This window comes from Eretmochelys imbricata, chromosome 6 (assembly GCF_965152235.1).
Source record: "Eretmochelys imbricata isolate rEreImb1 chromosome 6, rEreImb1.hap1, whole genome shotgun sequence".
NCBI lineage: Eukaryota > Metazoa > Chordata > Testudines > Cheloniidae > Eretmochelys > Eretmochelys imbricata.
The window spans coordinates 90,208,237-90,223,744 of NC_135577.1; the positions used below are offsets into that span (position 1 = coordinate 90,208,237).

The 15,508-nt window shown below is 49.1% G+C and overlaps 1 protein-coding gene across 1 annotated transcript in view; it reads right to left on the minus strand.

Moving 5' to 3' along the window:
* Window positions 1–391: 391 nt before the first annotated feature.
* AREL1 (apoptosis resistant E3 ubiquitin protein ligase 1) overlaps window positions 392–15,508 on the minus strand; it is a 57,776-nt gene continuing 42,659 nt past the window's right edge. The window contains exon 19 of the mRNA XM_077819134.1: window positions 392–1,063. Within this exon, the coding sequence (XP_077675260.1) occupies window positions 1,016–1,063 (48 nt within the window). The 3' untranslated portion in view covers window positions 392–1,015. The remainder of the gene's footprint in view (window positions 1,064–15,508) is intronic.

Genomic DNA, 15,508 nt, shown 5'->3' on the forward strand with positions numbered 1-15,508 from the left:
TTAAAAGCACGCTGGCGCAGTTTACTGACTCTGTTAGACCTCAGCAAAACCAATATTCCCACTGTTATTACTGCTTGCTGTGCGCTCCACAATATCTGTAAGAGTAAGGGGGAGAAATTTATGGCAGGGTGGGAGGTTGAGGCAAATCGCCTGGCTGCTGGTTATAAACAGCCAGACACCAGGGCGGTTAAAAGAGCACAGGAGGGTGCGGTGCGCATCAGAGAAGCTTTGAAAACCAGTTTCATGACTGGCCAGGCTACAGTGTGAAAGTTCTGTTTGTTTCTCCTTGATGAAACCCCCCGCCCCTCGTTCACTCTACTTCCCTGTAAGCTAACCACCCTCCCCTCTTCCCTTAGATCACTGCTTGCAGAGGCAATAAAGTCATTGTTGCTTCACATTCATGCATTCTTTATTCATTCATCACACAAATAGGGGGATAACTACCAAGGTAGCCCAGGAGGGGTGGTGGAGGAGAGAAGCACCAGGCGGGGTGGTGGAGGAGGGAAGGACAAGGCCACACAACAATTTAAAGGTTTAAAACTTTAAAACTTATTGAATGCCAGCCTTCTATTGCTTGGGCAATCCTCTGGGGTGGAGTGGCTGGGTGGCCGGAGGCCCCCCCACCGCGTTCTTGGGCGTCTGCGTGAGGAGGCTATGGAACTTGGGGAGGAGGGCAGTTGGTTACACAGGGACTGTAGCGGTGGTCTGTGCTCCTGCTGCCTTTCCTGCAGCTCAACCATACGCTGGAGAATATTAGTTTGATCCTCCAGCAGCCTCAGCATTGAATCCTGCCTCCTCTCATCATGCTGCCGCCACCTTTCAGCTTCAGCCCTCTCTTCAGCCCGCCACTTACTCTCTTCAGCCCGCCACCTCTCCTCCCGGTCATTTTGTGCTTTCCTGCACTCTGACATCGTCTGCCTCCATGCATTTGTCTGTGCTCTGTCAGTGTGGGAGGACAGCATGAGCTCAGAGAACATTTCATCACGAGTGCATTTTTTTCGCCTTCTAATCTTCGCTAGCCTCTGGGAAGGAGAAGATCCTGTGATCCTTGAAACACATGCAGCTGGTGGAGAAAAAAAAAGGGATAGTGGTATTTAAAAAGACACATTTTATAGAACAATGGGTACACTCTTTCATGGTAAACCTTGCTGTTAACATTACATACACAGCACATGTGCTTTCGTTCCAAGGTCGCATTTTGCCTCCCCCCAGCACATGGCTAGCCCCTCCCCCCCATGGCTAACAGCAGGGAACATTTCTGTTCAGCCACAGGCAAACAGCCCAGCAGGAACGGGCACCTCTGAATGTCCCCTTAAGAAAAGCACCCTGTTTCAACCAGGTGACCATGAATGATATCACTCTCCTGAGGATAACAAAGAGAGATAAAGAACTGATGTTGTTTGAATGCCAGCAAACATACACTGCAATGCTTTGTTCTCCAATGATTCCCGAGTTCGTGCTACTGGCCTGGAGTGGTAAAGTGTCCTACCATGGTTGATGGAATAAGCCTGCCCTCTCCAGAAACCTTTTGCAAAGGCTTTGGGAGTATATCCAGAAGAGCCACGAATGCCAGGGCAAATTAATCATTAAACATGCTTGCTTTTAAACCATGTATAGTATTTTAAAAGGTACACTCACCAGAGGTCCCTTCTCCACCTAGTGGGTCTGGGAGGCAGCCTTGGGTGGGTTTGGGGGGTACTGTCTCCAGGTCCAGGGTGAGAAACAGTTCCTGGCTGTTGGGAAAACCAGTTTCTCCGCTTGCTTGCTGTGAGCTATCTACAACCTCCTCCTCATCATCTTCCTCGTCCCCAAAACCTGCTTCCGTGTTGCCTCCGTCTCCATTGAAGGAGTTAAACAACACGGCTGGGGTAGTGGTGGCTGAAAACCCTAAAATGGCATGCAGCTCATTATAGAAGCGGCATATTTTGGGCTCTGACCCGGAGTGGCTGTTTGCCTCTCTGGTTTTCTGGTAGGCTTGCCTCCGCTCCTTAAGTTTCACGTGGCACTGCTTCGGGTCCCTGTTATGGCCTCTGTCCTTCATGCCCTGGAGATTTTGACAAATGTTTTGGCATTTTGAAAACTGGAACACAGTTCTGATAGCACGGATTCCTCTCCCCATACAGCGATCAGATCCTGTACCTCCCGTTCGGTGCATGCTGGAGCTCTTTTGCAATTCTGGGACTCCATCATGGTCACCTCTGTTGATGAGCTCTGCATGGTCACCTGCAGCTTGCCACGCTGGCCAAACAGGAAATTGAAATTCAAAAATTCGCGGGCCTTTTCCTGTCTACCTGGCCAGTGCATCTGAGTTGAGAGTGCTGTCCAGAGTGGTCACAATGGAGCACTCTGGGATAGCTCCCGGAGGCCAATACCGTCTAATTGTGTCCACAGTACCCCAAATTCGACCCAGCAAGGCCAATTTTGGCGCTAATTCCCTTGTCAGGGGTGGAGTAAGAAAACTGATTTTAAGAGCCCTTTAAGTCGAAAAAAAGGGCTTCGTCGTGTGGACGGGTTCAGGGTTAAATCGATTTAACGCTGCTAAATTCGACCTCAACTCCTAGTGTAGACCAGGGCTTAGTCCCTCTTGTGACTCCAGAATTAACTCCTTTCCAAGGAGAAAAATATAGGGCAGAGAATCCTTATTGGGCCAAGCTCAGCCCTGCTGTAAATGGATGCATCTCTACTGGACTTCATTGGGAGTTGTGGCCCTTATGTTGGGGCTGGATCTGGTTCAATTTGACCTAGGAGGTCTGAGCTAAGTGCTGAGAGTGCCTCTGGTGCCATTAGTGACCTGGCTGGAATGACATCATGGTGACATCACACTTCATAAGACCAGGGGACAGCCATGAGATGGGGCTGGTGTCCAATGAGTGTCACTACAGGCCTGGGGGAACCACTGAAGGAAGTGATGCCACCATTTAGATTTTGTCAATAAAGAAAGGGCTTCCCATTGGCTCCAGCCTCTGCTTTCCCCAGGAGGTGGCCAGCATGACCCTTGCCCCTTGTGCTTGTGGTGCAAAGAATTTTAGGAGGACAGTGCCTCATCGTGGCTCCCCTCAGTGCCCACTCTAGCTGAGTGTGGCTCCGTTTCAGTTGGTGAACTTGCATTTTCACCAGGCCTACATTTGGTCCAAGGAACACAGAGTCCAAAGGAACATACTATATGAATCCCATATGTTACTACTGAGTTGGGTAGAAGCGAACTACAAGATAAACAAAAAATAATAAAGGCAGTGGGCAAAGCCCCAGCACTACAGGGGGAGAGAGAGAGCAATTCCTGCACCATCTATAGAGGAGTGCAAGGATATTACAGACAAGAGGGACTTTAACTACTCAGGCATCTGCTGGGAAACATACAAATAAACAGACTGTCAAGGTGGTCCCTCAGTTATGCAGAGGGCAACTCCATGACCCGGTGGTGAGACATGACCTAATGCACAACTCTGGGCACCCAGAAAGGTCAGCAAAACAATTAGCAGATGGGCTAGATTTATTTCGGAGAATGGTTGAAGAATGCTCTCAGTATGTCCTGGTTAAGCAATGCCTCAGGGAGCAGCCTACTAACCCTTGGATGGCGTGAACACCCGGGGGAAGGGATGTGATTAGATCCAACAGCAAATGAAGAGGGCAAACACCAGAAAACTCTGCTGGTGAGTGCTACTGGATTTTGGGAATCATCTCCTCCCTTGAGCCATTTAAAAGCACAAGTACATGTACTGCAGGGCACCATCTTGCCCTGTCCCCCGGGAATGGACTAACGACCTACATGGTCTTGTCCATCTCACTGCCTTTGATTTACATGCAGCATGGGCTCCTCCATCAACCTGTCGCCGTTTGAGCTAGAAATGCCCATTTTCACATTTTTGCAGTCCTGTTCCCTGGGAGGAGGGGCCTCAAGGCATTCTGTCCTTGAGGCATGGAGAGGAATACAGAAGTGGAGGGGGAGCACTGACAAGACAATGGAAGGAGTAGGGGGACAGGTCCCTTCTCTGAGGACAGAGCAGCTTTAACCTCTTGGAAACTCATTGTATTGGGAAGCTGCCTGTCTACCAGGGATGTTGCTGGAAACAATCCACCCCTGAGAGGCTGGCAGAGGAATGCAGGGACCCCAGGCTGGGAGCTTTTGTGAGGATTCTATTCTACACACAATTCTCTGGGTGGCCCTGGGAGCAGCTCCTCTCCCAGCTCCCAGAGAGGCCCTGTCTCATGCTGCAGCTGAGAAAGGGGAGGCCATGTTCAGTACAATAGAATCCAGCACAATGTGCACGCACCAAAGCTCCCTTTCATGTGCACACACACCACAACTTGACCCTAACAACAAGCAGCAGCAACCTGGGAAACCAACATCTCAAGCCACTCAGTCAGGAACCCTCAGGCAAAGACATTCTGGTCTGCAAGGAACTGGAGCCACATTTAGGAATTTAACTCTTCGCATTCCAGGCTCACTCCAGCCACAGCAGGGTTTTTACTAGGACTCCCCTGTAGTTTAGACTTGGGATGCCCGGAGCATGGAAACCTGGTGACACTAAACACACAAAAAGAAAAGAAGTACTTGTGACACCTTAGAGACTAACAAATTTATGACAGGTTTCAGAGTAACAGCCGTGTTAGTCTGTATTCACAAAAAGAAAAGGAGTACTTGTGGCACCTTAGAGACTAACCAATTTATTTGAGCATGAGCTTTTGTGAGCTACAGTGGTCACCTTGGATGGGCTATTACCAGCAGGAGAGTGAGTTTGTGGGGGGGGGGGGGGGGGGGGCGGAGGGTGAGAAAACCTGGATTTGTGCTGGAAATGGCCCAACTTGATGATCACTTTAGATAAGCTATTACCAGCAGGACAGTGGGGTGGGAGGAGGTATTGTTTCATGGTCTCTGTGTGTATATAATGTCTTCTGCAGTTTCCACAGTATGCATCCGATGAAGTGAGCTGCAGCTCACGAAAGCTCATGCTCAAATAAATTGGTTAGTCTCTAAGGTGCCACAAGTACTCCTTTTCTTTTAACAAATTTATTTGAGCATAAGCTTTCGTGAGCTACAGATCACTTCATCGGATGCTTATGCTCAAATAAATTTGTTAGTCTCTAAGGTGCCACAAGTACTCCTTTTCTTTTTGCAAATACAGACTAACACGGCTGCTACTCTGAAAACTAAACACAGAGTCAGATGAAGAAATGGAGGGAGAAAAGGAGTTTGCTGGTCTTGAGGCTCAGGGACTAACTGCACTGCTGGATTGCTGACAGGAGCTGAGCATGCTACTCCTCACAGACCTACTACGCCAGTGCCCCTCAATCCTGACCTGCCATGCCCTGACCTATTCCAGGCCTGTACGCACCACCTCTGCTGAATCTCCTCGGTTCCACCCTTTAGAGCCCACTGCTCTCAGTCCTGGGTCCCCACAGCACACAGACCTGCTAACTCACCTTAGTCTTACTCACAAGCCAGTTACTCCAGGCCTGAGCACTCCCACTCCTGTGCTCGACTAAAACACCCCAGTCGCATCTACAGTGAATGCTATCACTAATGCCCAGGTATGGTGCTTTACCTATGCAGATGAACTGAGGCCGGGGCCAGGTCCAGAGTAGGGGGAGTCTCCCACACCAGCTTGGCTGAACATAGGAATGGAGCAACTGGACCCTTAGTGGTTTTTATTGTTTCCTGCTGTAAGGAGCCAAAGGTCCATGTGGAGGGAGGGGCCTTCACTGGGCATGAGGACATTATTCCTTTAGGCTTAGCTGCCTCTAAGATTCATCATAAGCAATCCTCCCAATCCCCTCAAAAACCAAACACCCCAGTCTCGCATGAACACTTTGGACCCCCACTGTCCCCAGTGGCAGCTCAGAGACATTGCACTCTCCCAGGCAGGCCCAGAGTTTCTCTGTGCCATTTCACTTCCTGATGTTTCTCTGGTTCCAATTATCTCTGAAGAGCCGATGACATAGACATATCATCTCCCTGGTGATTCCTTCCCAGATCAGGTTCTGGCATTTTAAATCTGATTTATGAGATGCAGCCATGGATGTGCTAAGCACCTGCATTTGTCTCTCACCTGTTGACACTCTGTCAGTCTGAAAACCTGGGATGCCCCATTCCCTCGAGCTTGTGAAAACCCACGGGGATCCCAAGCAAGCAGGACACTCACAACAGCCAGGGCCACTGCCCCTCCTCCCAGATGTGGGAGCATTTGCAGGGCATCTCCATTGCTTGTAACATTATTTCCTGGTCATTAATCACTGCAGCTCCTTTCAAAAGCAGAACTTTCCCAGCTAACCTGAACCTGCCACAGTGCCTAGCACAGTAGGGTTCTGGACCTTGACTAAGACTTTTAGGCACTATGGTAATACAAATAACGATAAAGGACGGGTCCAGGGCCAGATGCTGAACAAGAACAAACCCTATGAGTGATCAACAGGAAACGCTAACAAGAACCCTAATGTTCACTAGCCCATTCCACCCAACGAGCAAAAAGGGCTTCACAAACCCAGCTTCCTGGCTCAAGCTTAGTGGCATTGTCAGGGTTCCCTCCCCACTCTGAAATTTAGGGTACAGATGTGGGGACCCACATGAAAGACCCCCTAAGCTTATTTCTACTAGCTTAGGTTAAAACTTCCCCAAGGCACAAATTCTCCCTTGTACCTTGGATTAGGTAAACGCTGCCACCACCAAGTGATTTAACAAAGAATCAGGGAAAGGACCACTTGGAGTCCTATTCCCCCAAAATATCCCCCCAAGCCTTATACCCCGCTTTTCTGGGAAGGCTTGAGAATAAACAAGATGAGCACAGACCAGTCTTGGGTTTTTTAGGACACTAAAAAAATCAATCAGATTCTTAAAAAAACCAGAACTTTATTAGAAAGAAAAAAGGTAAAAGAAGCACCTCTGTGAAATTAGAATGGGAGATAATCTCACAGGGCAATTAGATTCAAAACACAGTGAATTTCCCTCTAGGCAAAACCTTAAAGTTACAAAAAGAAAAACCAGGAACATACCTTCCTCTCAGTACAGAGAAAATCACAAGCCAAAACAAAACATAATTTAATGCATTTCCTTGCTAAATACTTACTAAGGAGTTGGAGTGCTTGCTTTCTTGTTCTGTCTCCGGCAAAAGCCACATGCAACAGACAAAGCCTCTCCCAGATTTGAAAGTATCTTGTCCCCTTATTGGTCCTTTTGGTCAGGTGCCAGCCAGGTTACTTGAGCTTCTTAACTCTTTACAGGTAAGAGGTTTTTGTGCCTCTGGCCAGGAGGGATTTTATAGTACTGTATACAGACAGGTGGTTACCCTTCCCTTTATTTTTATGACACGCCCCCCAAATCACAGATAGTGCTGGACAGCCAGTTCCACACTGGCTGTGATTTCTTCCTGGAGCTTTAGGAGAAAACAGAGTTAATAAGACACATGTACCTTTAGATATAGTACTGACTATATAAAAACTAACAATATTTCCCACATCTCAAGGACGATTTTAACCAGTTGATTTTGGGAAACTTTCACAGGAGAGTGCATCAGCCACTTTGTTAGAAGCTCCCGAAATGTGTTTTATTTCAAAATCAAAATCTTGGAGAGCTAAACTCCACCAAAGAAGTTTTTTGTTATTGTCCTTGACGGTGTGAAGCCACTTCAGCGCAGCATGGTCAGTTTGCAGTTGGAAACGCCGTCCCCAGACATATGGGCATAGCTTTTCCAGCATGTACACAATGGCGTAGCATTCCTTTTCACTGACTGACGAATGGCTTTCCCTCTCAGACAGTTTCTTGCTGAGAAACATGACAGGATGGAATTCTTGATCCGATCCTTCCTGCATTAAAACTGCTCCCACACCACGCTCGGACACATCTGTGGTTACTAGGAACGGTTTGTCAAAGTCTGGGGGCCTTAACACAGGGTCAGACATGAGTGTCGCTTTAAGCTGGTTAAAGGCCTTTTGACACTCTTTAGTCCATTGGACTGCACTTGGCTGTTTCTTTTTGGTTAGGTCTGCAGTGGGGCGGCAATTTGGCTGTAGTGCGGTACAACTGCCTGTAATATCCGGCCAAGCCTAAGAAGGATTGGACCTGTTTCTTTGACTTTGGGACAGGCCACTTTTGGATAGCATCCACTTTGGCCTGTAGGGGGTTGATAGTTCCTTGACCCACCTGGTGTCCGAGGTAAGTCACTCTGTTTAGGCCTATTTGACACTTCTTAACCTTAACAGTTAGTCCTGCCTCCCTGATGCACTTAAAGACTTTTTGTAGATGCTCCAGGTGTTCTGCCCAGGAATCAGAAAAAATGGCCACATCGTCAAGGTAGGCTACTGCATATTTTCCCAATCCTGCTAGGAGACCATGTACAAGTTTTTGGAAGGTGGCGGGTGCATTTCGCAGCCCGTAAGGGAGCACATTAAATTCATACAGCCCGACATGGGTGATGAAGGCTGACCTTTCCTTGGCGGATTCATCCAGCAGTACTTGCCAGTACCCCTTGGTTAAGTCTAAGGTAGAGATGAACTGGGCATGTCCCAGTTTCTCCAGTAGTTCATCTGTGCGTGGCATTGGATAGTTGTCTGGGCGAGTTACAGCATTTAGCTTACAGTAGTCCACGCAAAAACATATCTCCCCATCTGGTTTGGGAATTAGAACCACTAGAGATGCCTATGCACTATCAGAGGGGTGGATTACACCCATCTGTAGCGTATCCTGCATCTTCCGTTCTATAGCAGTTTTTGCTTGAGGAGACACCCGTTAAGGTTGGGCTCTAATTGGGTGAGCATTACCTGTGTCAATGGAGAGGTATGCCCGTTTGGTTCGTCCTGGGGTGGCTGAGAACGTTGGCGCGTAGCTAGTGCACAGCTCCTGGATCTGCTGTCACTGCATACATCCAAAGATCATGGAGAGGTTCACCTCTTCTGAGCCACCATCACTTTTTCCTTCGTAGTAGACACCTTCAGGCCACTCAGCGTCATCTCTCCCTAGGCTGTAAAGTGACAAACCTGTAATTCTCTGGAATAAAAGGGCTTTAGGTTTGTGGTGGGGGATTCTATGAGATAGTTAACAGCTCCCAGGTGCTCTTGGACTGTGAATGGTCCTTCCCATGATGCTTCCATCTTATGGGCCTAGAGTGCATTCAAGACCATGACCCGGTCCCCTACTTTGAAGGAACGCTCTCTGGCATGTTTATCATACCAGGCTTTTTGCTCTTCCTGAGCATCTTTTAGGTTTTCTCTAGCAAGGGCTAAAGAGGTTCAGAGGGTGTTTTGTAGGTTGGTTACAAACTCCAGAATGTTAGTTCCTGGAGAAGGCGTAAACCCTTCACATTGCTGCTTCACCAACTGTAATGGCCCCTTAACCTTGCGGCCATACACAAGTTCAAATGGTGAAAACCCTAAACTGGGATGTGGTACAGCTCTGTAGGCAAAGAGCAACCGCTGCAACACTAGGTCCCAATCACTGGACTGCTCATTTATGAATTTACGTATCATGGCCCCCAAAGTTCTATTAAACTTCTCCACCAGGCCATTCGTTTGATGGTGGTAAGGGGTTGCAACCAAGTGATTCACCCCATGAGCTTCCCAAAGGCTTTCCATGGTTCCTGCCAGGAAATTAGTTCCCGAATCTGTCAGGATGTCAGAGGGCCAACCTACCCTGGCAAAAATATCTGTTAATGCCTGGCACACACTTTTAGCCCTGGTGTTGCTTAATGCTACCGCTTCTGGCCATTGGGTGGCAAAATCCATGAAAATCAGTACGTACTGCTTTCCTCTGGGTGTCTTTTTCGGAAAAGGACCCAGAATATCCACAGCTACTCGCTGAAATGGAACCTCAATTATGGGGAGTGGCTGGAGAGGGGCTTTGACCTGGTCTTGGGGTTTTCCCACTCTTTGGCACACTTCACAAGACCGGACATAAGTAGAAACATCCTTGCCTATTCCCTCCCAGTGGAAGGACTTCCCCAAACAGTCTTTGGTTCTGTTCACCCCAGCATGGCCACTAGGATCATCATGGGCTAAGCTCAAGAGCTTTTCCCAGTACTTAGTTGGAACTACCAACTGTCTCTGAGGATGCCAGTCTTCCTGGTACCCATCAGAAAGAGTTTCCTAGTATAAAAGTCCTCTTTCTACAACAAACCGGGATTGATTAGAAGACTTGTGAGGCAGTGAGTTGCTCCATGCCGCTGTCCAAGCTCCCTGGAGGCTTTCATCTGCTTCCTGCTCAGCCTGGAACTGTTCCCTTGATGCTGGAGACATCAGTTTCTCACTGGATTGTGGACTTGGGCTTGGTCCCTCTGGAAGCGATGCAGGTGATGGGGCTGTTTCCGTTGACTGTGAACCGCTCTCCGCTGGTGCACTATGTTGGGGTTCCGGCTCTGGCTGAGCCTCTTGCGTAGGTTTAGCTGCTGCTGCCAGGGCAGGCTCAGTGGTGCCCTCTGGTGTTGGGGTTGCAAGCGCTGGATTCAGTGCTGGCAATGGTTCTGGTGCTGGTTGCTCCACCAGTTCTGGGACTGGCTCTGGCTGGGTCTCTGTGACTGGATCCACTACGGCTGTTGTAGACATTGGCATGGGGGCTGGTTCCATCACCTCCATCTGGGTCTCTGGTAACACAGACAGGGGCCCTGGTAGAAGTTTCCAGAACAGAGCTAGGTGAGATAGCTTGCTTAGTCGGGCTGCGGGTGACCATTCCCACCCTCTTGGCTAGTTTCACATGGTGGGCCAAGTCTTCCAGCAGCAGCATGGGAATGGGGTAATCATCATGGACTGCAAAAGTCCACATTCCTGACCAGCCCTTGTACTGGACAGGCAACTTGGCTGTAGGCAAGTCAAAAGAGTTTGACTTGAAGGATTGAATCATCACTTGGACCTCTGGGTTGATTAAGTTGGGGTCCACTAAGGATTGGTGGATAACCGACACTCGTGCTCCAGTGTCCCTCCACGCTGTAACCTTCTTCCCTCCCACACTCACAGTTTCCCTTTGCTCTGAGGGTATTTGGGAGGCATCTGGGCCTGGGGAACTTTAGTGTGACCCCGGTGCAATGAACCATAACCTGTTGGGGTTCTTGGGGCAGCTGATCTTTACATGCCCCAGCTCGTTACATTTAAAACATCGTCCAGCTGACTGGTCACTGGGGTGAGGTGGGTTGCTGGAGAATGGTGTGGTGGGACGATAAGGTGTCTGGGGTTTTCCTTGGGATGTAGGTGGGGCCTTGGGTTGCCCCCGGTGATAGGGTTTTGTTTTGGGTTGCCCCTTCTGATATTCGCTCCAACTGCTACTAGTTTTTTTCTTTTGTAACCCTTCTGCCCGTCAGAGTTGGCAGCAACAAGGGCCGGGTTCAATATCTAGGGGATCCATTCCGATAACACAATGCAAACCGGCTCAAGCCCCCACCCAGTGACCTGGGACAAATATATACCACCCCCGCTGGGCGCCTCCAAGAGGCAATACTTCCCCTCTCCCAAGCACATAGTCTGAGTGTAGCAAAAAGCCTTTTAATAACAGAGAGAAACAAAGTGGCATTATGTTGGGGAAACACCACCAACAGGATTCATAACACAACCCATGAGCAAAAAACCACCCCAAGCAAATTGGGGCATGCCCCTTTCCCTTTGGTTCTTGAGTCCGGCAACCCCAAATCATCCAAAGTCCCAAAAGTCCAATGACCCAAAAGTCTCTGTCCCTGGTCAGGGCAGCCCCAGAGTTCGAAAGTTTATCTGTGGAACTTTACCTCCCAACCTGGGTGGAGATGGGACGGGGGTAAGAGGCACCTTACATGATCTGAAGCTGACCGTCCCACAGCTCCATAGGCCTCTGCTCCACTCCGCTCCGCCAGCCACCCCACGAACTCCTTCGCTTAGCTCCGCTCAGCTCCGCTTCGCGGCCCACAAGCAGCTCCCGCCGTCCCATGAACTGCTCCACCAGCCGATCCACAAACTGCTCCGCGTCCCACCAGCAGCTCCTGCCGTCCTACGCACTGCTCCACCAGCCTGTCCACAAGGCACTCCAGCCGTCCTGCAAACTGCTCCACAATATATCTTCAGGCTCCCCCGCTACTTAACACAACACTCAGTGATTTCAGCTCTTAGGTGAATTCAGCTTGTAGTAGGGGAGCCTCACTGCTGGTGCACTGTTAGCCCAAAGTGAGCTCAGCAGCCTGTAACTAGACTCCTAATGGAATCAAAATTAGCTCTGATATTCCACAGTGGAGAGAGGAGGAAGTGCAATTAGCATGTAAGGCCCTCACCAAGGGGCCCATGCCACCAAGTATTAATACTTGTCCCCAGCCTCTCTCCATTCACAGAGTTTTAAAACTCATGACCCTTGCCTAGCGAGTGCTACTTAGTTGATGGTGAGTCCCTCCATCATAACAAAAGGCCAAGTACAGTTCCAAGCACAGTTCCCATAATCAGCGTAATAACAATTTATTCTTCCTGCCCCAATAACAGAGACACTGGGGATCCCACAGCAGCCAAAGTGACCATTTGGGCAGCTATGGCCTCATTCTAGGCAGGGTGGGTGTGCCTATGCAAATGAGATCGGCCCCTGAAGTTCTTTTCCTCAACCTGCCACACCTCACCACCAGATGTCAGGGTGGAGCTCATCCTGACACTGCTTACACTTTTCTGCCACCTCCACCCATTTGGCTCCAATCTCCCCTGCCTCAATTACAGTTTTGGGCTTCCCATCTAGGATGTCCCTTTCTATTTCCTCAGGAACACCCTCTAAGAACTGCCCCATTTGCATTAGGAAGGGCAACTCTTCCGGAGATTTAACATTTGCTCCTGATATCCAGGCATCCCAATGTTTCACAGTGTAGTAGGCGTGTTGGGTAAATGACACGTCTGTTTTCCACCTTAGGGCTCTGAACCACCGACAGCCCTTCTCGGGTGTTAGCCCCATTTGAATTCTGGCCTTGTTTTTAAGAAGTTTGTAGCTATTCATGTGTTCCTTAGGCATTTCAGCCACCACCTCTGCTAAGGGTCCACTGAGCTGCGGCCTCAGCTCTACCACGTACTGGTCTGTAGAGATGCTGTACCCAAGGCAGGCCCTTTTGAAATTTTCTAAGAAAGCCTCAGTATCATTGCCTGCCTTGTAGTTGGGGAACTTTCTGGGATGGGAAGCGGTACCTGGAGAAGGATTGTTAGGGTTGTCTGCTATATTCTCCTTAGCCCTTGCCATCTCTAACTCCAGTGCATGCTTCCTCTTTCTTTCTCCTCCATCTCTTTTTCTTTCTCCTCCATAGCTCTCTTGTGGTCAGCTTCCTCTGCCTCCACCCTGGCTTTTTCTGCCTCCATCTCCAAGCGTTCTAATGCTATCTGTCATATTCTTTTTGTTTCTCTTCAGCTTCAGATCTGACTAATTTTCATTTCTGTTGCACATTGCTTTTCGTCATCCTAGCTCCTGCTTGCCTAGGTTACCTCAGAGCTAGAAAGGGCGGGGGGGGAAAACTGCTTGTGACTTGTAACCTAACACCTCTGCCTCCAGGCAAAGAGAGAAAAACTCCTCAGGTCTGTGCTTTTGGTTCAAAATGATCTCCGGTTCAAAATGATCCCACCGCTCTGCCACCATGTCAAGGTTCCCTCCCCACCCTGAACTTTAGGGTATAGATGTGGGGACCCGCATGAAAGACCCCCTAAGCTTATTTCTACTAGCTTAGGTTAAAACTTCCCCAAGGCACAAATTTTCCCTTGTACCTTGGATTAGATAAACGCTGCCACCACCAAGTGATTTAACAAAGAATCAGGGAAAGGACCACTTGGAGTCCTATTCCCCCAAAATATCCCCCCAAGCCCTACAGGCATGTATTAGCAGAGTTGGGGTTACTCAGCCATGTTGCTGCTAGAAGACAATGCTCATGGGTTACCCTGCTCCAGTCCTGCTCTCCCTAGAAACTGGCTCAAAAATGTGCTGGGTGTGGGGTTTGAGTAGCACCTCATGCTTATCACTCACTGTCACTGCCAATAAACCCAGCATACCTTGGGGCATGAAACACACACACACACACACACACGCCTGAATGCAAACACCTTCCTGGGGGGATTAAGACACAACAATTACATTAATACTCAGAACATCACAACAACTGCTTCCCCTACCTCCAAGCCAGGCAAATGAGACAAAGTCCTTCAAAGGCTGGGCCAACTCACTACATGATACCAGAGGTTTGAACTGCGGGCAGCATTTAACATCTAGGGGCTCTGCTCTGAAGTGGCCACTGGACATGCCTGTAGGACAGTCTTTCCCTATCTACATCCTACCATCCAACTAAAGGACTAAGACCCCAATTACTTGTGTCAGGAAGCTCTAGCACCATAGAACTCTGGGTTCACTTCCTGGCTCTGCTACAGATTGGATGCGTGTCCTTGGATAAATCACTTAATCTCACTGTGCCTCAGCTCCCCATCTGTAAAATGGGGATGAAATAAACAGGGAAGGTAAGAAAGTATATTTAGACGGTAAGCTCTTTGGGGCAGGGAGTGTCTCTTGCTACACATTTGTATAGCACCTAGCTCAATGGGGCCCTGATCTGAGTTGGGGCCAAACTGCTGCTGTGTTACATCATTGTATTGCATCAGCATGCAGGAACATGTCCATCTCACACATCTAAATTATACCACTACCCTTACATGGTGATGAACTGAGTCCATTATGATATCCAGAGTTCCCTCTTAGAGGCCTTCTCACTGTTCACATCCAGACAGGCCTGAAGAGGACAAGGTTTGAACAAGGTCAACTGGATCGGCGCCTTGCATTCTAGTCAGGCCTTTGTGTCCCAGCCACAGCATCCATATCTGAAACTGCTTACAAATGAGGTGAAGGAAAAGTCTGGAATTCTAACCCAGTCTCCTCGTGGTTTGAGTTCTGATTCCAAAGCAGCTGGTTGGGCCTGGTGGGTGATATACAGTCCAGCTGTCCGACCCGCCCCCCACCCCAAACACCCTCACTGAGCTGAAACTTCTTCACCAGTGGGCCAAACTCCTGTCTTCCCACAGCCCCCAGAATTGCTTCAGAACATAAATATCTGAAGTAAGGAGATGACGACCCTTCCCAGAGACAGCCATTCTGAGCATGGTACCTGATGGGACCCAAACCCAGCAGCTGTTCTAACAGGTCATTGAAAGACCTTTCCTGTGGTGGTGGAGAGCATCTGCCCCAGGCTCTTAGACTACAGGGCCCTGTTGCTGTTACTGGGAACACAAGTGCTGTGCTCCTCTCTTCATTGGGGGGCCTCCTTGCAGTGCTGATGCCCTTTTCTTACTTAGACTGCCTAGCTGGGGCAGGCTCTCCTCCAGCTGGATCCCTTCCAAAGTTCCAGCCCAAGCTCAGGATAGAGGAATAAATAGCACTTGGAGAGGAGTAGGAAGGGATGTGTGGGGATGAGAGCCCCACAGGAAAAGACATAGTGGACAGATGGTACCACAAGGACCCCACTTCTGTAGGTGTCAGAGCCAGAGGCACTATTGGGTCAGGATATCTCTTTAATACAAGTTCAATCACTTCTTTCTCAAACAGCCTTCCCCACCCACAGCTGGGGCAACTGCC